Below are 23,179 nucleotides of genomic sequence, written 5' to 3'. Positions count from 1 at the left end.
ATCCACCGGCGCATCCACTTGCATTTTTTTCTTGTAACTGTGCAAAGATCTTTATTCGATCATACACATGAGTGTAGTTCATCATTTAAATCTGTAAATGGTCTACTTTTATTTATGTACACTCATGGCCACACACACACACACACACACACACATAGATTTAGTAAGTTCCCTGCATGTGTGGAAGATTACAGGTTTCTAAATCTCTACAGAATGTTCTGGACAGTGGGAGGAGTTTATCTGTGGGAGACAGTGGGAGGAGTTTAGATTTACCTCAGAACAACACTGAGACTCCAACAGAGAACAGAGGAGGAGAATCCAGCCAGCTGTTACCATGTGTGAGTTATTAAATCTTATATAATCCTTATTCTGATCATATAAAACTCATAATGTTATATTTTTTCTAGTTTTGGCCAGTTTATGTGAAACATTGTCTTTCTTTGTCACTTACATATTTTAGGTTAGCATGTAGATAACACTGCTAATCATGATAACACACTGCCTCACGTAGCTTAGCATAAACATGTTAGCTCATGTGGCTAAGCTAATGCCTTATGTAGATTACAGATGTTCATGAATATCAGCTGTGTGTAAATGTTGTAATGTATTTCACTCAGTTTATATTCAGTTAAGTTTTTAGTTAGTTGATGATACTTCTATCTATAATGTTATTTAGCACAAACACTTTAGCTCCAGGTGGCTAAAATGCAGCCTTATGTAGCTTAGCATAAACATGTTAGCTCATGTGGCTAAGCTAATGCATTATGTAGATAACAGGTGTTTATAAATATCAGCTGTGTGTAAATGTTTTAATGTATTTTATTCAATTTTGTGTAGCTTTAGCTTACGGTAGCTATTTGGTTCAGTTTTTGTTTAGCTTATGACACTGCTATTTATAATGTTATTTAACACAAACACTTTTACTTTCTGCAGCTGAAATGCTGCTTTATGTAGCTAAACATGTTTGTGATATTCAGATGTAAATGTAAATCGTAATGCAAAAAGGTGAAGTTGTATGAAGTTACAGAAGCGTGTGCAGTCTTTATGGTCATAAGTGATTGATGATGATAATATACAGTAGTTCATTTTATTATCATGTTGTTGCCCATCACTGTTTAATAAAGAACAGAGACTGATGATAACACTGTGTGATTTCTGTCCACATGGGAACCTGGACCACAACTGTTGTCTGGATTCGGGATCTATCTCTTGTATTTTAAAGTGGATGGACAGTAATAAGTGTCTGTCCTCACCTGTGACTGCGTACAACCAGCACATGGACTGATCTTGGGTGACAGGAATGTGGCCACTGCTGGTCACAGGGTCTGAGTAACGTCACATAGTGTTTTGGGATGTCTCTTATTGGTGTTCTTGGTTCCTATGTCTTTCAGGTGCTGGGTGCAGGGACACCATCCCTGTCAGTCTTCACTCCCAGTACGATGACAGTTCCCTTTAGAACCAATGAGACGTCCTTAGAGTACTAGAGTATACTAGAGTATCTAAGAGTCTGGAAGTGACGCGCGCAACAGCGGCTTCTTTTTTTCATTCACAATGTGTACGACGATTTGTTATACTTCCTGTTTTAATTGTTGTGGCGGTTATCTGGTGTTAGCTCATACCCATGCTTTGTTTGCTTTGCGTATTGTTGGTTGCTATTTCTTCACCAAGTACAAGTTGTTGGACTTATCTCCAATTCACGGTGTCCAGTCGAGGTTAATGTGCCTGAGGGTCTACATATGCAACACGTAGAGCAAGAACCTGTTTATAAACACTAGTAAGGAGCGGAAACTAATAGTTAAATTTATGTTTGGTTAGTTAGTGTATATATCGGGAATCTTACGGCCTGTTTTGTTTATTAGATTAGATTGATTCTCGTGTAAAAGTTGAAAGGTGTTTTGTTTTATTTATTCCTTTGCTTTAAGCTCCGCTCATGGCTTCCACTGATGAGTTTTCAATTTGAAATGCTTATATATTTTTGTAAATATCGTTTCTTTTATTATCTTAACCTTTGTTCCAACTGTAACTATGGAGAGTTTGATTGTGTTGTTGTACATTCTTTACTAAAGTTTGCTGACGTTCATCACAAGCCTCTAGTTTGCCTCATTTTTGTACACAGTTCACTCCCCTGTTAGTAATCAGTGACACCTTTATTATTAACATTCTTTTTTTTTCTTTTTTTTTTATGTCGACCTTCTATCTCCCCTAGACATCAACACTAATGTGTGCAGGCGTGAAGCAAAAGCAAGTGTCCTAAGAGTTGCCAAACATGTGTTCTTGTTAAAGATCCAGAGTCTCTCTCTGTCTGAAAGCAGTGATTCTGTTAGTGTGTGTGTGTGTGTGTGTGTGTGTCTGCGCAAGTGTCATTAGAGAGGTTCTTTCTTAAAGAAGTTTCCCAACAGAGCAGTGTTTTCATTATTGTGTGTGTGTGTGTTTGTGCGCACATGCATGTCATCGGTCAATAAAACACTGACCCATATAAGGTGTTAATTTAACTCTAGGAATTTCAGCTGTGAGGAAACTGGAATAAATTAAAGAGAGTTTATGCAGTAGTGTGTATATAGTCATCCAATACAGTAATATGGGTTTATGAAACCAGCTCATCATATACAAGATGAAGTAAACAACATCAGCCTGTACACATTCCAGTGGAGCTCATGAATCTATTTAGACTGAATAAAACAATGAGTATATTAATACCAAAATAATAAATTATTTTAACAGATTTCTTCATAAACTCTAGCAGAAACACAGCCCCAAAACTAGCGTTATACGTTTGGGTTCTTGTGTAGTAGCGCAGTAGCAACACCCTGTGTGGCTGTAACACAATTAAATCCAGATTGGTTTCGGCTGCTGTCTGCAAATCTGACTCTGTACTGAAGTCACCCTAAAGAAGTGAAACGGCTTCAAGGTTCATATAGATTTGACAAAAAAAAGTTTTTTTATTTACTTATAATAGTTACAGTATATATTTTTTTTAATTCAATAAAAATATCATTATTATGAAAAAAACACTATGTAGGTATTTGTTAGTCTAGAGGTTAATGGTATGTCACAATGCTAAAACAACTACATTACTCACCAGTGACTGTTTGAGGTGGCACTATTATTCTGTTAAGTGTGACCTCTGCTGGCCAAAATAGAAAATGTCCTTCTTACAAATCTATAACCAGCACCAGGTCAGATTAAATCAAATTATTTTATTATTTTAAACGATGTACAGAAAAAATATTATTGTGTAGATTACTAGCCTAAATAATAGTAAGGATTTATTGATTAAATTATAATTTTTTTTTAATTATTGTGTCCAGTTAATATTATATTGCCTCCAAAATAATATATATATCTTTTTTCAAGCTCCAGTTTTTTCGTGCTCCGGCGTAGTGCAATGACTGATGAGACATTTTTCTAACATCTTTTCGTGTTGCCGGTTGTGAAGCATGTGTGTATCAAACATGCCAAATTTTGGCTTATATAACCTCGGTCAGGTCACGTCATCTGATGAGACACACCTGCAGGTTATAAATAGGAGTAAACCGGAAACATTCCTCAGATTGATTTTGTCTGAAGGGACGTCTGGTCATGTGGGCAGTGCGGCATTGGAGCGCAGCATCTCGTTCCCGCCTTTTCAGGGAACAGGGTTACAGCAAAGTAACCCGAGACGTTCCCTTTCAAAGGCTACACTCGATGCGTGAAAACGCTATGGAAATGAGAATACCAATGCCGCCGCACTGCAAGTGTCTGGACCCCCAGGTTGTGTAGCGTGTGCGCACAAAGACCGAGGAGGTCTCAGAACTATCTCTGGGAAGCTGACTCGAGGACCCATGAACCCGGAGTAGCAGGCACATCCCGGCAGGACCAACCTGCCGCATCGCACACTTGTTGCAGGGGAACACCTCTCCTCTATCCAGAGCGATAGATGAGGCAATCCCCCTGGTTGAATGAGCCCTAATTCCTAGAGGCGAAGTGAGCCCACGTGCCTTATAGAAGAGGGCAATAGCATTACTCACCTAGTGTGACAGAGTCTGTGTGGTGGCGGCCGCCCCCCGGTTGCGGCCCCCATAGCATATAAAGAGCTGCTCTGTTTCACTCCACTGGCTGGTGCGGTGGACGTAATTCTAAAGAGTACGTACTGGACACAGTAAGTGAAGTCTCTTCTGCTCCGGAGCTGTAAAAGGCAAAGGACAGAAGGCCTCAAGAACAACAGGGTGCATAGTTGAGAATGGAACTTTCGGAAGATAGTTCTGGTGAGGATGCAGAACAGCCCTGACTAACCCAGGGGCAAAGTCTAGGCAGGATGGGGAGACTGACAAGGTGTGCAGATCTTCAACTCTCTTCAGAGAGGTGTAATGCCCATCAAAAAAACTATCTTAAGGGTCAAAAACCTGACAGGCGCTGACTCTAGAGGTTCGAAAGGGGTGTCCTTGGAGCACGACAGATAAATCCCATGACGGGACAGTGACTCTAGTGGGTGGCCTCATTAACGAATGAAACGGGAAACTAAAGGGTGCTTTCCCACCATTACCCCATCAGTTGGAACGTGACAGGCTGAAATAGCTGCTACATACGTCCTGAGAGTACTAGGGCAAAAACCCGAGGACAACTTTTCCTGCAGGAACTCCGGTGCTTTAACAACAGTGAATTAGGTCTACCTGCTTTGTCATGCAACAATTCCAAATACATTCCATTTAAGGGCGTAGGCTTTCCTAGTGGAGGAAGCCCTAGCATTTAAAATAGTGTCAATAACATTGGCTGAAAGACCAGCTTGACTTAGCTGGTCCCGTTCAGGGGCCAAACGTGAAGGTTCCAAAGCTCAGGCCGGGGATAAAATATTGTCTCCTGCGCCTGAGACAGAAGATCCCTCCTCACTAGAATCACCCGTGGTGAGCCGTTGAGGAGAGATATTAGGTCCAAGAACCACACTCTGGTCGGCCAACAGGGCGCTATTAATAAGAGGCGCAAATGCTGTTGACGGACCCTTGCCGGAGGAAGGAGCTTTCGGAGGAAATGCATAAAGGCGTAATTTGGGCCACATATGGGCCATGGCGTCCAGACCCAGGGGAGCTTGATGAGTCAGAGAGTAGTAGAGGGGACATTGTGCTGTCTCTTGGGAGGCAAAGAGGTCCACCTCTGCTGTAAAGAATTTTTCCCAGATCTGACTAACTACTTCGGGATGGAGCTTCCATTCCCTGTGTGTCACAGCTTGTCTGGACAATAAGTCTGCATGCCCTGGAATGTAAATCGCCCTGAGGGACAGGACCTTGTAGCTTGTTCGCTAGCTTGTTCAAGCGGCACGATCGCAGTCCGCCCTGGCGATTTATGTAGGAGACTACCGATGTGTTGTCCACCCGCACTAGAACATGGTAGCCTCTCAACTGCTGAAGGAAGTGCCGTAGGGCAATTGATGTGCCATGCAAGAAGATGGCCTCTCGAGCTCCCTTGGGCTGGACAGCCATCCAAGACCGCACCCCAGCGGGTGAGGGAAGAATCTGTCCTTAGCATCTTGCGACGACAAGACGGGCCTAAAATGGGACCCAAAGTCAGGAACCGGGGTCTTACCACGTAGAAAGGGTACGAAGTCCTCTGCGCGTAACCCTTTTTTGCCTTCGGGGATTGGCCCTTGCATGAAGTCCCCTGGCTCTTAGCCACAACTGAAAAGCTCTCATGTGCAGAAGGCGTCACCGTGGATGCAGCTGCCATGAGGCCTAAACATTTTTGAAAGTGATGTACAGTCACTCTCCGGTCTAGCCTGATTTCCTTCAGGGCATTGAGAATGGATTCGATATGAGCAGGAGACATCTGTGCCCGCATAACAATCGAATCCCAAATAACACCCAAGTATGTTGTCCTGTAAGCTGGGAAGAAAATGCTTTTCACAGCATTGAGTCTCAATCCTAATGAATTAGTAAGATGAGCTAGGACGACATCCCGATGTCGAAGCGCTAGCTCCTGAGACTGGGCCAGAATGAGCCAGTCGTCTATTTAATTAAAAATACGGATGCCCTGGAGTCGCAAGGGAGCCAGGACTGCATCCATGCACTTTGTGTATGTGCGGGGTGATAGAGCTAGACCAAATAAAAGGGCCCGATATTGGTAAGCTTTCCCCCTGAAAGCGAACCTCAGGAACTTCCTGTGTTGTGGCAAAATTTCTATGTGAAAATATGCATCCTTCAGATCTATTGTCACAAACCAATCCCTTGGTTAAATTTGTGAAACAATGCTTTTGACAGTCAACATCTTGAATTTGTACTTTTTTAAATAGCGGTTCAGTCCGCGAAGATCTAGGATTGGACGCAGCCCCCCGTCTTTCTTGGGAGTCAGGAAATAATGACTGTAGTAGCCTGACTCTATGTCTGGAAGGAGAACCTGTTCTATGGCCTCTCTTTCCAGCAATGTCTGCAGTTTAAGAGTCAACAGATGCGCCCTTTCCGGTATCACAGAGGTGGTAATCACGCTGTTGAAACGCGGAGGGCGATGTGCAAACTGAATTCTGTAGCCCTTATCTACAGTCTTTAACACCCAGGGAGATATGCTTGGCAGAAGCTTCCACGCTGCCAGCTTCTACGAAAGGGGCACAAGTTTTAGCACTTCGGCTACACGGGGGGGTGTTAGTGGTTCGGCATCCTGGATTACAGCAAGACCGAAGGACTAACGTACTGTTGGAGGCCGGTGTTGTCCGAAACAACAAAGGCGACGGAAACTGAGCACCGACCCCCTGGGGGTGCCAGGGAGGGCATCTTCCTATGTGAAAGGGTGTTACGCGCCCCTCCCCGGGGGGGTCCTTTCCCACGGTCCTGGGCACATAAGCTTCAGGACAACTTCTTTGAAAAGAAGACAGTGCGGTGATCTGACCTCTTTAAGGGGGCCTGTGAGGAGCGGCGGGCCGTACCCCATTCTTTACGAGGGGGTGCCCGCTGCTGACGCTTTCTTTCTGCACCTCCCGTCTGGCGAGAATCAGATCTGATCGAGACTGGGTGGCCGACAGTCTCGACTCTTGAGCACGGCGTGGGAGAAATTTTCCAAAAACCTGTTCATAAAGCCTAGCTTCCCAAAACCCTGGTGGCGACGTTGTGGCTCCATCTCTTGGCCACCCGACAGAAATCTGTCATCTAATTTTAAGCGTTTGGGGAAGGCTTGCTCCTGTGGCCAATCAATGTGCAGCCGCTCAACTGCACGTGTTATGACTATCTTCCTTAGAGGAGCATTCTGAGGTTGCTACTTCCATTTCCACAGAAGCAAGAGAGCAAGCCTCTTCTACACACTCACGAGAAGCACCGGAGTGCGCTTGTGAAGTGGAAGGAGAGACTTCGCGATCGGAACAGAGGCGAGAGAAATGAGGGGTGACTCTGTCTCTCGCGCCTTGGCCAGATCGGCTTCTGATCCCCAGGAATGCAGCGCGGCTTGTGGCTCTCTAAAGAATGCGAGGGGCATGCGAAGCACCTTCATGGGAAGAAGATCACAGTGTTCACAGCCTCCCTCAAGCCCTTGGAGAGCATGACTTTCCCCCAAACACTCAAAGCAAAAAGTGTGGAGATCGCCCTCCGCGAGAAAATTCTTACACGGAGGGACACCTCTAGTTTTAAACTCCGCCATTATATCGGTGAGTTAACACTTTTCTTTGCTTTTTAATTTTTATTTGCTTTGTTTGTGACACACGCTCACAATGCGGTCATGAAGACAAAAGATCTGAGGAATGTTTCCGGTTTACTCCTATTTATAACCTGCAGGTGCGTCTCATCAGACGACGTCACCTGATTGAGATTATATAAGCTGATTGAGATTATATGTTTGATACACACATGCTTCACAACCGGCAACACGAAAAAAATTTTCCCATAGCGTTTTCACGCAGCATCGAGTGTAGCCTTTAAAAGGGAACTCTCTCTCTCTCTCTCTCTCACACACACACTCACACACACACATATAGGCTGCGGAATTCGTGTTTATTTATTCGCATTGTTACAGTTTACCAAGTTGTGTTTAGTAATAAACCACCACTTTCCTAAGAAAAGCAAAAAGTCCAAATGGTAAATCAATGCATCAATATGCTTTCCCCTAAACATTTCTTATTTTATGGTAAAACATGGACAAAAGAATTATGTATTACTTTTAAAGCAGTATATCGCAGCTTACTTTTTGTAAACAGACATTAGCTAGGTATCATGAAAAAGTTTGTCCTCTATTTTTACTTACTTAGTTTCACCTTTCCTGAGTTATTCTGGGGGAATTATGCCAAATGATTTGGATGTGGGCGCGTGTCCATCAAGTTTATTTACTGTAATTGTACAGTGTAATCATCCCTTATAGCGTGAGAGTAGACTTACTACTTTGGTGTAGTCAGATCCGGTGCAGTGTTTTCTGATGGAAGTTTTAGTGTAGTGATGAAAAATCAGTTAATCATTAAGGTGGACAGACAGTGTGATTTTTTTTTTTTTTTTTTGTGTAAACTCACACTTCATTTTTTTTATCAGTTTAGCAACTGATTTGTACCTGCAATCTCTCTGATAATACGGTATGTTTGACTTACTGTGCGTGTTGTGAGGGCTCACAATGTACATTAAAACAAAAACCGCAAACAAGTTTTATTCGAACAAAATGTAGCATGCTCAGAAGAAAAGCAGAGGTAATCTTAGCAGTCGTGGCTTTTGCAGAAAAAGTGAAAGTGAAAAAAAATGCAAAGAAAATAGTATGTTGAAAAAATGATTGAGAAGATGCAGAAGTATGGACTGTCTTTGCAGTGAGAACTGATGGCATGAGCAGAGGTACATTTGTGTGATTTTACACAAATTTGTGCAAAATCAGGTCATAAATATGCTCAGGTGGCAAGTCAGGTGGCCAAATTATCTGATATGGCAGAACTCCAACTTATCATCCAGGAGCCTGACAGCTGGTTGTTTAGTGAATAATGGGGCAGTGTGACTTGGGTATAGTGCCAAATCTGGACACAATCTGCCAAGCTTTAAAGAAATTATAGGAGAGGATACATAAACATACTTCTGTTTAGAAGTGCTGAGATTCTCACTACACTTTTGATCTAAAAGCAACAAGTTTTATTTTGATAACCTCAAGGAGACTCAAGGATCACCACTTGGCACACACCACCTGACCTGCAGCAGGTGAAGGAGATGCTAAAAAACTATTGCTGACTGTTGCTAAGGAGCCGTGACACCGGAAGCCAAACTAAGTTGCCACTTACCCATGACCACCTCCGTGGCATTGCTTTTAGTTTCAGCTGGCCTTGATCACCACATTTGACCTCTGTGTCACCGGCCTTACCAAGAACCCAAGCATAATACCAACTACCCTCTTGATTCACCTTGCTCAAGATATCCACTCTCCTCCAACCACACAGGCTAACAGCAAACTCAAGAAAGTGCTGACTAGGCACAGTCCATAGAACATCAAATATCCCTTCACTCAGGTACAGGCTTTCTTGTGTTTCTAACTTCACTGATGTGGCAGCAGCTCTTTTGGATTTACTCAAAAAAAAGGTCAACCAGAAAAAGTGTGATGGACTTCAGAAACAGACCACATTCCAGCAACTACGTAATAACCCTCTTCACCAGCTTCCCCAATCCTCTGAAACTCCGACTTTGGTGAATACTACCCTTTTTGTTGCATATGTATGCCTGACACTCCAGGCTTGGCACTGTCCTCTCTCAGGACCACAGAGGAGAGGAGTACCGCATACATGAGTAGAAAACATACCAGCGGAACGATGCTACACGAGACCAAAAGGCCCTTGCCATCATGGGCAGCCCAGCCTACGTTGTTCCCGCAAAGTAATTGCTTGAGTTTAGGCTACTCAATCAGTCAATCAGTGCAACGGAACCTACTTGTCATTTTTTGACTATTGTAACATTAAGTACCTAATATTTTTAACAATAATGCATTGGCTGAGTGACTTTGGTTATCATCATCATTTTTCAAAGTCTAAATGTGTGGCTGTATGACAGGTGTATACAACACATATTCAGTGGTAAAATGTATATACTGTACACATGATGTAACCCATGTGTTAGCTCACTGGTTAAATACAGCGTTGCTTCTGCACCCAGACCACACTATTGGTTGGTCATGAATATTGTGGTTGATGCAAACTGCAGGCAAAATTGCCAAACATGTACAGCATTGACCCAATAGCCCTATATAACAAACCAATAAATACCTAACTGCTTAGAGAATGCTGTCAGCATGGACATGTAAATACTGCACTAATGAGAAAGAATGCCTAGCCATCAAATCAAGGTAATATAGTAAATGTAAACTATTCATTTATTCATTCATTAATCTTCTATGACATTTATCCTGTTACAGGGTTGTAGTTGTTTTCTCCAGGTATTCCAGTCTCCTCCCACAGTCCAAAAACATGCACAATAAGCTAATTAGTGTTCCCTTTCAAAGGCTACACTCGATGCTCCGTAAAAACGCTATGGGAACATCTTTTCATGTTGCCGGTTGTGAAGCATGTGTGTATCAAACACGCCAAATTTTTGCCTATATAATCTCGGTAGGGTGACGTCATCTGATTAGACGCACCTGCAGGTTATAAATACAGGTGAACCGGAAACATTCCTCAGATCTTTTGCCTTCATCACTAAAAATCTAACAGCAAATCTAAAGCTTATAAAACTCACCAGACAATAATGGTGGAGTTTAGAGCTAGATATTCCCCTCCGTACGATAATTTCCTTTCGAATTGCGATCTTCACACATTCTGCTTTGAATGTTTGGGTGAGAAGCATGCTCTCGAAGGGCTTAATAGAGAGTGTAAGCACTGTGATCTTCTTCCCATGAAGCTGCTTCGTGCGCGCCGCGCATAGACGGAGTCCCTCCTTTCTCTCGCCCTCTCCCCCGATCCCGAACTCTCTCCTTCCACTTCACGAGCGCACTCCGGTGCTTCTCGTGGGTGCGTTGAAGAGACTCACTCTCCTGCTTTTGTGGAAATGGAAGTAGCTTCCTCAGAACGCTCCTCCAAAGAGGAGAGAGAATATGAGGAGCTGCTTAAAGTTATAACGTGAGCAGTCGAACGACTGCATATTGATTGGCCACAGGAGCAAGCTCACCCAAAACACTCAAAATTACACGACAGATTCCTGTCTGGTGGCCAGGAGATGGAGCCACAACGCCGCTCTCTCCCACTTTTTGATGACCTCCACAACAAAATATCTCGTTCTTGGAGAAATCCTATTTCTTTCAGTATTTTTGTTCCATCGACTTCGTTTTATTTGAATATCGTGGATGCAAAAACACGAGGCTACACAATGATGCCCCAGATAGAAGAGACGCTTGCGGGCTATCTCTCTCCTGCAGCATCATCTTCATTAAAGAAACCAACACTTTTCTCCAAGTCATGTAGAACTTGTTCTACCCTTTTATGGAAAGCATTTCAAGCAGCAGGTCAGGCCGGCGCTTCCTTGCACACCATGGCGGTTTTGCAGGCGTACCAGGCTGATCTGCTGAAAGATCTAAGCACGAGCAGCATGGTGAATCAAGAATCATTCACTGAATTACGCCGGGCTACTGATTTATCCCTGCATGCAACTAAACAGACAGCCTGTGCTTTTGGCCGTTCTATGGCCTCTTTGGTGACTGCTGAAAGACACTTATGGCTAAATCTAACAGGCATCAAAAATAAGAACAGAACATTCCTCCTTGATGCTCCTGTTTCACCTTCCGGCCCCCATCCCCCCAGGGATCGGCACTCAGCGGTCTTTCCCTAAGATCACGGGGACCCAGCGGGTCGGTGTTCAGTTTCCGCCGCCTCTGGTGTTTCGGACAACACCGATCTCTAAAGATATGTTAGTGCCTCGGTTTTATCCTGCTACATCCCAAGATTTCGAGCCACTAACACCCCTCGTGCAGTCGAAGTACTAAAACTTGTACCCCATTCGGAAGTACAGCTGGCAGCGTGCAAGCTACTGCCAGGCTTATCTCCCAGGGTACTAAAGACTGTAGACAAAGGCTACAGGATTCAGTTTGCACATCGACAGAAGTTGCTGGAGAATGGGGCCAGGGAATATGTTCCCCTACCAGACAGTGAGTCAGGCTACTACAGTCAGTCTTTCTTGGTTTCAAGAGGAACTGAGGGCTGCGTCCAATTTTTAGATTTCGCGGGCTGTCCCGCTATCAAAAATGAATAATACAGCTTCAAAATGTTGACTGTCAAAGTAATTGCTTTCAAATCCTACCAAGCGATTGATTTGTGACAATCGATTGAAGGATGCTTATTTTCATATAGAAATATTGCCACAGCACAGGAGGTTCCTGAGGTTCGCTTTTGGGGAGAGCTTACCAGTATCGGGTCCTTCCATTTGGTCTAGCTCTCTCACCCGCACATATACAAAATGCATGGATGTAGTTCTGGCTCTTATAACTCCAGAGCATCCATATTGAATTACATAGACGACTGGCTGGCCTAGTCTTAGTAGCTAGCGCTTGGACATCAGCATGTCGTCCTAGCTCATCTTTGTTTCTTAGGATTGAGACCCAACGCCACAAAAAGCGTGTTCTTTCCTGTTGTCTTAAAGGACAACACATTGGGTGCCACATGGGATTCGATCGTAAGCGGGCACAGCTGTCTCCCGCTCAAGTTGAATCTATTCTCAACACCCTTAAGGAAATCAAGCTAGACCAGAAAGTCACCATCACTTTCAGAGATCTTAGCTCTCATGGCAGCTGTATCCACGGTGACACCTTTGGGCCTTTGCACATGAGAGCATGTCAGTTGTGGCTAAGAACCAGGGGATTTCACTCTAAGGCAAATCCCCAGTAAAGTTACACGCCAGGTGCTTCGACCCTTCCTATGTGGTTTAGACCCCGGTTTTTTCTCTGGGTCCCACTTTAACTTCTTGTCATCGCAGATGCTAACGACAGATGCTTTCTTCTCGGGCTGGGGTGCGGTCTTAGATGACCGTCCAGCCCAAGGGAGCTGGAGAGGCCATCTTCTCGCGCGGCACATCAATTGCCTCGAAATGATGGCTCTATTTCTGGCCCTAAAGCACTTCCTCCAGCATTTGAGAGGCTGCCATGCCCTAGTGTGGGTGGACAGCACTATGGAAGTCTCATAAAATAATCGCCAGGGCGGACTGTGCTTGCGCCACTAATAGCTAGCGCACCAGGTTCCTGTCCCTCAGGGCAATTTACTTTCCAGGGCATATGAATGTGGGAGCAGTTGTACTGTCCAGTCAATCTCTGACACACGGGTAATGTAAACCCCACCCCGAAGTAGTCAGTTAATCTGGGAGAAATTTCATGTAGCAGAGGTGGACCTCTTTGCCTCGCAAGATCAGCAAATGTCCCCTTTACTACCCTCTGACTTTTCCAGCTCCCCTGGGTCTGGACGCCTTGGCCCGTATGTGGCCCAGGTTACGCCTTTATGCGTTTTTTTTTGATAGCTCTGCTCCCGGGAGTCTTGGCAAGGGTCCATCAACAGCGTTTGCGCCTCTTATTTGATAGCGCCCTGTTGGCCGACCAGAGTATGGTTCTCGGATCTAGTATCCCTCTTCAACGGCTCACCATGGGTGATTCCAATGAGGTGGGATTTTCTGTCTCACGCGCAGGGGACGATATTTCAACCCCGGCCCAAGCTTTGGAACCTTCACGTTCAGTCCCTGAACGGGACCAACTAAGTCAAGCTGGTCTCCCAGCCAGCAAAATTAAGACTATTAATTATAAGTGCTAGGGCTCCCTCCCCTAGAAGAGCTTATGCCCTCAAATGAAAAGTATTTGAAAGTTGGTGCATGACGAAGCAGGTAGACCCAGTCCACTGCTGAATTGTTTCAGTGCTGGAGTTTCTGCAGGAAAAGTTGTCCTCGGGCTTGTGCCCAAATACTCCCAGGACGTACGTAACTGCTATTTCAGCCTGTCACATCCTAATTGATGGGGTTACTGTGGGAAAACACCCCCTTTTTTTGAACCACTAGAGTCAGTGCCTCAGTTTTCTGACCCTTAAAATGTTTTTTCTAATAGCCTATCTAAAAGAGGATTGGAGATCTGTCAGTCTCCCCATCCTGCCTAGACTTGCCTCTGGGCTAGTCAGCGCCATTTTGCATCCTCACTGAACTATCTTCCGAAAGTTCCATTAACAACATGCATCCTATAATTTTTTGAAGCCTTCTGTCCTCCGTCTTACAGCTTCGGAGCAGGAGAGACTTCACTTACTGTCCAGTACGTGCTCTTCAGATTTACGTCCACAGCATTAGCCAGTGGCGTAAGTCAGAGCAGCTTTTACATGTTTTGGGGCCGCAACCGAGAGATGCTATTGCCCTCTCCTATGAGGCACGTGGGCTCACTTTGCCTCTAGGAATCAGGGCTCATTCAACCAAGGGGATCGCCTCATCTATTGCACTAGCAAGAGGTATTCCCCTGCAGCAAGTGTGTGATGCAGAGGGTTTCCTCCCCGCACACATTTGTTAAATTATATAGTCTGGATGTTCATGCCACTCCGGGCTCACGAGTCCTCGAGTCAGTATCCCAGACGTAGTTTTGAGACCAGAGTGTGGTTCTCGGATCTAGTATCCCTCTTCAACGGCTCACCATGGGTGATTCCAATGAGGTGGGATTTTCTGTCTCACGCGCAGGGGACGATATTTCACCCCCGGCCCAAGCTTTGGAACCTTCACGTTCAGTCCCTCAACGGGACCAACTAAGTCAAGCTGGTCTCCCAGCCAGCAAAATTAAGACTATTAATTATAAGTGCTAGGGCTCCCTCCCCTAGAAGAGCTTATGCCCTCAAATGAAAAAAATTTGAAAGTTGGTGCATGACGAAGCAGGTAGACCCAGTCCACTGCTGCATTGTTTCAGTGCTGGAGTTTCTGCAAGAAAAAGTTGTCCTCGGGCTTGTGCCCAAATACTCCCAGGACGTACGTAACTGCTTTTTCAGCCTGTCACATCCTAATTGATGGGGTTACTGTGGGAAAACACCCCCTTTTTTTGAACCACTAGAGTCAGTGCCTCAGTTTTCTGACCCTTAAAATGTTTTTTCTAATAGCCTATCTAAAAGAGGATTGGAGATCTGTCAGTCTCCCCATCCTGCCTAGACTTGCCTCTGGGCTAGTCAGCGCCATTTTGCATCCTCACTGAACTATCTTCCGAAAGTTCCATTAACAACATGCACCCTATAATTTTTTGAAGCCTTCTGTCCTCCGTCTTACAGCTTCGGAGCAGGAGAGACTTCACTTACTGTCCAGTACGTGCTCTTCAGATTTACGTCCACCGCATTAGCCAGTGGCGTAAGTCAGAGCAGCTTTTACATGTTTTGGGGCCGCAACCGAGAGATGCTATTGCCCTCTCCTATGAGGCACGTGGGTTTACTTTGCCTCTAGGAATCAGGGCTCATTCAACCAAGGGGATCGCCTCATCTATTGCACTAGCAAGAGGTATTCCCCTGCAGCAAGTGTGTGATGCAGAGGGTTTCCTCCCCGCACACATTTGTTAAATTATATAGTCTGGATGTTCATGCCACTCCGGGCTCACGAGTCCTCGAGTCAGTATCCCAGACGTAGTTTTGAGACCTCTCGGCCTTGTGTGCACACGCTACACAACTCAGGGGTCCAGACACTTGCAGTGCAGCGACGTTGATACTCTCGTTCCCATAGCGTTTTCACGCAGCATCGAGTGTAGCCTTTGAAAGAGAACATCTCGGGTTACTTTGCTGTAACCCTGTTCCCTGAAAAGGCGGGAACGAGATGCTGCGTCCCAATGCCGCACTGCCACGTGACCGGACGTCTGTTCAGACAAATCAATCTGAGGAATTCACCTTTGGTGTGTTTGATACGCACATGCTTTACAATCGGCAACATGAAAAGATGTTCTCATAGCGTTTTCACGCAGCATCTCGTTTCCACCTTTTCAGGGAACAGGGTTAAAGCAAAGTAACCCGAGACGTTTTCAAATTACCTGTAGTGTGTGACTAAGTTCGATTTTGCTGCTGCATTCTGGACTAACTGGAGCTTGTTTATGCATCTATTTGAATATCTAGACAGTAAGGTGTTACAATAGTCCAACCTAGAGGTGATAAAAGCATTGACTCATTTTTCTGCATAATTTAGTGACAAAATATTCCTTATCTTGGCAACATTTCTGAGATGAAAGAATGCTATCATTGGAATAATATTTACATCTGCCTTAATTGCAAGATATTTTACTGTTGCAATTGATTAAAAAAAAGCTTTATTTTCAGCTGCATGTGGTCAAATAACCAGAAATAACTTTTTGTCAGGATTAAGCAGCAGGAAGTTAATTAACATCCAGTCTCTTATGTCCTGCACACATTGCTCAACTTAATTAAGCTTGTTTTACTCATCTGGCTTTGCTGGAACATACACCTGTATGTTATCAGCATAACAGGCAAAACTAATACCATATTTATGAATTATGTTGCCCAGAGGAAGCATGTTAAGAGAAAAAAGCAGTGGGCCTAAAACTGAACCCTATGAAACCCCAAACTCCACTAGAGAACATGAAGAATAATCACCATTTAAATCTACATACTGATAATGATCAGTCAAATAGGATCTGAGCCAGGAGAGGGCTGTACCCTAAATTCCTACTACATTTTCTAATCTTTGAAAAAGAATACTGCACTGAGGTCGAGTAACACAAGTACTGTATAGTGACATTACCCTGATCAGAGGCCAATATGAGGTCATTTACTACTTTAACAAGTGCTGTTTCTGTGCTGTGATGAGGCCTAATTCCTGACTGTTACAGTTCATGTATGCCATTTCTAATGAAAATATGAGCATAGCTGCTCCGCTACTATCTTTTCCAGAATCTTAGCGATAAAGGGGAGGTTTGATATCAGCCTATAATTGGACAACTGACAGGTCAGGTTTCTTAATTATCGGTTTAATAACTGACAATTGAAAAGATTTTGGAACATACCCAATGCTGAGTGAAGAGTTTTTAATTATTGTGTGAATTATTTTCAACAGGGTTCTGTTATTTCTGGCACTATCTGCTTGAGAAAATGTGTCGGTATAGATTCTACAGTAATATACTGGTTGATGAATTTGCAGAAGAGATGAGTAGTAGGTTCCGTTCTTATAATGCTCATCTGCATTAATAAAATTTTTGAGTTTTAAATCCTATTTTTTTGGACAATTTTGTTATCAGAAAAGTACATGAAGTCCTCACTGCTGGATATTCTGCATGTAGTTAAATAATTAAAATAGCTGCATTAAAAAAATGTACATTTATATTCTGTACAAATATATAAACATATAATTAAGATAAAAATATAAGGCATATATGTATGAGTATCGATTTTGGTATCTCACAATGTCTTGAGTAAAAAAAAGTGATTTCCTATTAAATCTTTTTTGTCATGTTGTCTCCCAAATTAAACCTCCATGGTTTATATAAATGTGCCATTTGTAGAATTTATAAAGGAGGCACAAAGTAAACCGTTTAAAAAAGTTACATAGGATACATGAAACATGGGCATATCATTATACATCATTATATCTGTTTTATTGAGTATTTATATTTTAATCAATAACAATGCTCTTTTACATTAAAGAAATCACTTGCAAGAGAAAATGTCCTAAATAGAAAGGTTTCATTAATTCAAGAAAAAAAGAGCAGAATGTAGTATATTAATCATTTTTAAAAGCTGTGTTCATCAAATAAAGCCCATAAATGAGGTTCAGTGTTAACATGGAAACAGCAAAAACAGCAACAAATATACATGACCATCAAACTGGGTAAATTATTACATAAACAGTTTGATGCCTCGTGTCTCTCGATGTTCTGGAAGATGAAGTTTTCTTAGCTAGACATCATCAGGCTAAACAAAAGCGGATTACAAAATAAAAAAAATAATTATTACTTATGATACTTATAAATATGTGTATTTATTTAACAGAACAAAATCACAGTTAATAGGATTACCTGATTGGTGGGAGTTTGATGGTTGTTTGATGAAGCACCTAAACAATAATACACACAAGTAAAGTTTAAATGGAGAAAGGATTCACATTTTGGTGACAACTTTATACAGTAACTCTATAAATACTACTATTACTACTACTAATGATAATAATTATAATAATAATAATAATAATAACAATAAAAATAAAATATTATTGGCATTTTAAATGATGATCATGATTACCAGTAATCCAATGGTAAATAAAATATATTCTGTTATAAAAAATAGAAAGGAAGCTTAACTGATACTAACTCTTAGCTTTTCCATGGCTGCTATCAGAGTAAAACTGTTTACCTTCAAACTGCAGATGTGTTCCAGATGTGAACTTTAGTATTGCTCCCTCCACATATCCACAGAAATATTTTCCTTTGTCATCATCTATCATTTCATTAATATTGAGATCAAACTTTTGGTCTTTTACAGTAACACTAAAGCGTCTATTATTAAATCCCTCAGCAAATATGTAGCCCTGAGTGCCAGGGTACGGTCTCGCAAAAACCTGAGGCACTTTTCCAAAACTCTGTCTGTACCAAGCTAAAGTATTTTTGTTTTTGACCTCAGTATTGTTACACTCCATAGTTACAGATTCTCCAGGCTTTACTGTTTTTATGTAAAAGTCCTTGATGTCCGAAGTTTGTCCTGTAAAGATGTTAAATGTTTAATAATAAATAATGTCACAAAATGTGTAAAATATAATTTTTTATTTTTTTTTTATAATATATATATATATATTTTTTCAGAATTTCTCTCTAATTTAGTTGTGTCCAATTCCTCCCTGTCACTACGGGGCTCCCACATTAAGGCTACTACTGCCACTCAGTCGGAAGAGCCGAATCACGTGATGCCAGGTTTCCTCCAATCCACGTGACGTCAGCCGACCGCATCTTTTCGAACTGCTTGCTCGTTGGGGTGGTGTAACACACTCGGAGGACAGCACTATCCACTCCTTTCCCTTGCGTGAGCTCACAGACGCCCCTGATTGGCTGTAGAGTCGCGATTAATGTGGGAGCACGAACCAGCGATCTCCGAATGATAGGCAGACCACTTTACCACTGTGCCACTCTGAGGCACAAAAATAGTTTATTTGATTAAAACTCTGACCTTCTCCATCTCTGCTGTTTGAACCCTGGTGTGTAACAGAGTGTGTGTTCTTGTTAAGTGTTCCAGGTGTAGGACAGGGTTTCATCTCTTCACCTTTACAAATAAATTGGAAAAGCAGCAAATAAACAGAAATGATACTAAATATGAATAATGTGAAATATTCAACATTTAATGCACATGTACACATAATTCTGGTTAAAGTGTTGATCTGGAATTAGCAGGTTATCAGAGTAAAACTGTTTACCTTCAAACTGCAGACGTGTTCCAGATGTGAACTTTACTGTACTTCCCTCCACATATCCACAGAAATATTCTCCTCCATCATCTTCTCTTATTTCATTAATGTTGAGATCAAACTTTTGGTCTTTTACAGTAACACTGAAGCGACTATCAGTAAATCCCTCAACAAATGTGTAGCCCAGAGTGCGACTATACGGTCTCACCAAAAACTGAGGCACTTTTCCAAAACTCTGTCTGTACCAAGCGATAGCATATTTGCTTCTGACCTCACTAATGTTACACTCCATAGTTACAGTTTCTCCTCTCTTTACCGTTTTCGCATGAAGATTCTTGATGTTAGAAGTTTTTCCTGAAAGTTAAAAAAAATATTTAATGTATAACAATGTACATAACTTTCAATTACTTTTAAGTTTTTAACATTTCAGAAATTTAAACTCTGAAAATGTTAAGGATTTCATTTTAGTAGCATTAATGTTATTGAATTATTTTGTTAAGTGTTCCAGGTGTAGGACAGGGTTACATCCCTTTACCTTTACAAATAAATTGGAAAAGCAGCAAATAAACAGAAATGATACTAAATATGAATCATGTGAAATATTCAACATTTAATGCACATGTACACATAATTCTGGTTAAAGTGTTGATCTGGAATTAGCAGGTTATCAGAGTAAAACTGTTTACCTTCAAACTGCAGACGTGTTCCAGATGTGAACTTTACTGCACTTCCCTCCACATATCCACAGAAATATTCTCCTCCATCATCTTCTCTTATTTCATTAATGTTAAGATCAAACTTTTGGTCCTTTACAGTAACACTGAAGCGGTTATCATTAAATCCCTCAGCAAATATGTAGCCAGGAGTGCCAGGGTACGGTCTCGCAAAAACCTGAGGCACTTTTCCAAAACTCTGTCTGTACCAAGCTAAACTATTTTTGTTTTTGACCTCAGTATTGTTACACTCCATAGTTACAGATTCTCCAGGCTTTACTGTTTTTATGTAAAAGTCCTTGATGTCCGAAGTTTGTCCTGTAAAGATGTTAAATGTTTAATAATAAATAATGTCACAAAATGTGTAAAATATAATTTTTATTTTTATTTTTTATAATATATATATATTTTTTTTTCAGAATTTCTCTCTAATTTAGTTGTGTCCAATTCCTCCCTGTCACTACGGGGCTCCCACATTAAGGCTACTACTGCCACTCAGTCGGAAGAGCCGAATCACGTGATGCCAGGTTTCCTCCAAACCACGTGACGCCAGCCGACCGCATCTTTTCGAACTGCTCGCTCGTTGGGGTGGTGTAACACACTCGGAGGACAGCACTATCCACTCCTTTCCCTTGCGTGAGCTCACAGACGCCCCTGATTGGCTGTAGAGTCGCGATTAATGTGGGAGCACGAACCAGCGATCTCCGAATGATAGGCAGACCACTTTACCACTGTGCCACTCTGAGGCACAAAAATAGTTTATTTGATTAAAACTCTGACCTTCTCCATCACTGCTGTTTGAACCCTGGTGTGTAACAGAGTGTGTGTTCTTGTTAAGTGTTCCAGGTGTAGGACAGGGTTTCATCTCTTCACCTTTACCAATAAATTGGAAAAGCAGCAAATAAACAGAAATGATAGTAAATATGAATAATGTGAAATATTCAACATTTAATGCACATGTACACATAATTCTGGTTAAAGTGTTGATCTGGAATTAGCAGGTTATCAGAGTAAAACTGTTTACCTTCAAACTGCAAACATGTTCCAGATGTGAACTTTACTGTACTTCCGTCCACATATCCACAGAAATATTCTCCTCCATCATCTTCTCTTATTTCATTAATATTGAGATCAAACTTTTGGCCCTTTACAGTAACACTGAAGCGTCTATCATTAAATCCCTCAGCAAATGTGTAGCCCAGAGTGCCAGGGTACGGTCTCACCAAAAACTGAGGCAATTCTCCAAAACTCTGTCTGTACCAAAATAAATTATTGCGGTGTCTGTCCCTGCTGATGTTACACTCCATAGTTACAAATTCTCCATGCTTTACCATTTTCACTTGAAGCTCCTTGATGTCAGAAGTTTTTCCTGTAAAATTTTGTTAATATTTAATGTATAACAATGTACATATAAATATAAAATATTAGTACTTTTAATTACTTTAAAGTTTTTAACATTCCAGAAATTTTTACTCTAAAAATGTTAAATATTTTATGTTAGTAACATTAATGTTATTAAATTATTTTGTCATAAAAACTAAAAGGAAGTTTATTCGATTAAAACTCTGACCTTCTCCATCTCTGCTGTTTGAACCCTGGTGTGTAACAGAGTGTGTGTTCTTGTTAAGTGTTCCAGGTGTAGGACAGGGTTTCATCTCTTCACCTTTACAAATTAATTGGAAAAGCAGCAAATAAACAGAAATGATACTAAATATGAATAATGTGAAATATTCAACATTTAATGCACATGTACACATAATTCTGGTTAAAGTGTTGATCTGGAATTAGCAGGTTATCAGAGTAAAACTGTTTACCTTCAAACTGCAGACGTGTTCCAGATGTGAACTTTAGTATATTTCCATCCACATATCCACAGAAATATTCTCCTCCATCATCTTCTCTTATTTCATTAATGTTGAGATCAAACTTTTGGTCTTTTACAGTAACACTGAAGCGACTATCAGTAAATCCCTCAACAAATGTGTAGCCCAGAGTGCGACTATACGGTCTCACCAAAAACTGAGGCACTTTTCCAAAACTCTGTCTGTACCAAGCGATAGCATATTTGCTTCTGACCTCACTAATGTTACACTCCATAGTTACAGCTTCTCCTCTCTTTACTGTTTTCGCATGAAGATTCTTGATGTTAGAAGTTTTTCCTGAAAGTTAAAAAAAATATTTAATGTATAACAATGTACATAACTTTCAATTACTTTAAAGTTTTTAACATTTCAGAAATTTAAACTCTAAAAATGTTAAGGATTTCATTTTAGTAGCATTAATGTTATTGAATTATTTTGTTAAGTGTTCCAGGTGTAGGACAGGGTTTCATCTCTTCACCTTTACAAATAAATTGGAAAAGCAGCAAATAAACAGAAATGATACTAAATATGAATAATGTGAAATATTCAACATTTAATGCACATGTACACATAATTCTGGTTAAAGTGTTGATCTGGAATTAGCAGGTTATCAGAGTAAAACTGTTTACCTTCAAACTGCAGACGTGTTCCAGATGTGAACTTTACTGTACTTCCCTCCACATATCCACAGAAATATTCTCCTCCATCATCTTCTCTTATTTCATTAATGTTAAGATCAAACTTTTGGTCCTTTACAGTAACACTGAAGCGGTTATCATTAAATCCCTCAGCAAATATGTAGCCCTGAGTGCTACCGTACTGTCTCGCAAAAACCTGAGGCACTTTTCCAAAACTCTGTCTGTACCAAGCAAAATTCCTTCTGCTTTTGATGTTACACTCCATAGTTACAGCTTCTCCAGGCTTTACTGTTTTCACATGAAGCTCCTTGATGTCAGAAGTGTTTACTGTAAAAAGTGTTTAATATTTCATTTTAATGAATTAGTAAACATGTGAAATGACTATTTTAAGTTGAAGTTTAAAATGTTCCTCACCAGTTGTGCAGAGACAAAGCAGAGAGTAAAGAGCCACAAAGAGTGTGATCATCGTTCCTGTTTAGACAAAGTGATAGTGAGGTAATGAACTTGTGTGTTCAGTAGAAAACCAGGTCCAGACTCACGCCTGATTGGATGTTTTGAAGCTGTGGACTGATTTGATTGGTCCATTAGCTGTAATGAGATGTGAAGCTCACAGTGAATTCTTGTCTATTCTGATGCTGTGATGAGTCACATGACTTTACAGATATGATCTACTGGAGCTCTATCAGTCCTGTGTGCTG

General features: G+C 41.6%; 1 protein-coding gene across 1 annotated transcript in view; it reads right to left on the bottom strand.

Moving 5' to 3' along the window:
• The window catches only part of LOC128514753 (uncharacterized), a 31,280-nt gene extending 8,636 nt beyond the window's left edge, over window positions 1-22,644 (bottom strand). Inside the window, exons 1-6 of the mRNA XM_053488599.1 lie at window positions 22,473-22,644; window positions 21,796-22,140; window positions 21,552-21,644; window positions 21,006-21,350; window positions 20,762-20,854; window positions 19,034-19,126 (exon numbers count right to left, since the gene is read on the bottom strand). Coding sequence (XP_053344574.1) covers window positions 19,034-19,126; window positions 20,762-20,854; window positions 21,006-21,350; window positions 21,552-21,644; window positions 21,796-22,078 — 907 coding nt within the window. The 5' untranslated portion in view covers window positions 22,079-22,140; window positions 22,473-22,644. The remainder of the gene's footprint in view (window positions 1-19,033; window positions 19,127-20,761; window positions 20,855-21,005; window positions 21,351-21,551; window positions 21,645-21,795; window positions 22,141-22,472) is intronic.
• Between the last annotated feature and the right edge of the window lie 535 nt (window positions 22,645-23,179).

The sequence above is a fragment of the Clarias gariepinus genome, chromosome 27, assembly GCF_024256425.1.
Source record: "Clarias gariepinus isolate MV-2021 ecotype Netherlands chromosome 27, CGAR_prim_01v2, whole genome shotgun sequence".
NCBI classification, from domain to species: Eukaryota; Metazoa; Chordata; class Actinopteri; order Siluriformes; family Clariidae; genus Clarias; species Clarias gariepinus.
The sequence above is the reverse complement of the archived record's forward strand: the minus strand, read 5'-3'. Positions and strand labels throughout refer to the sequence as shown.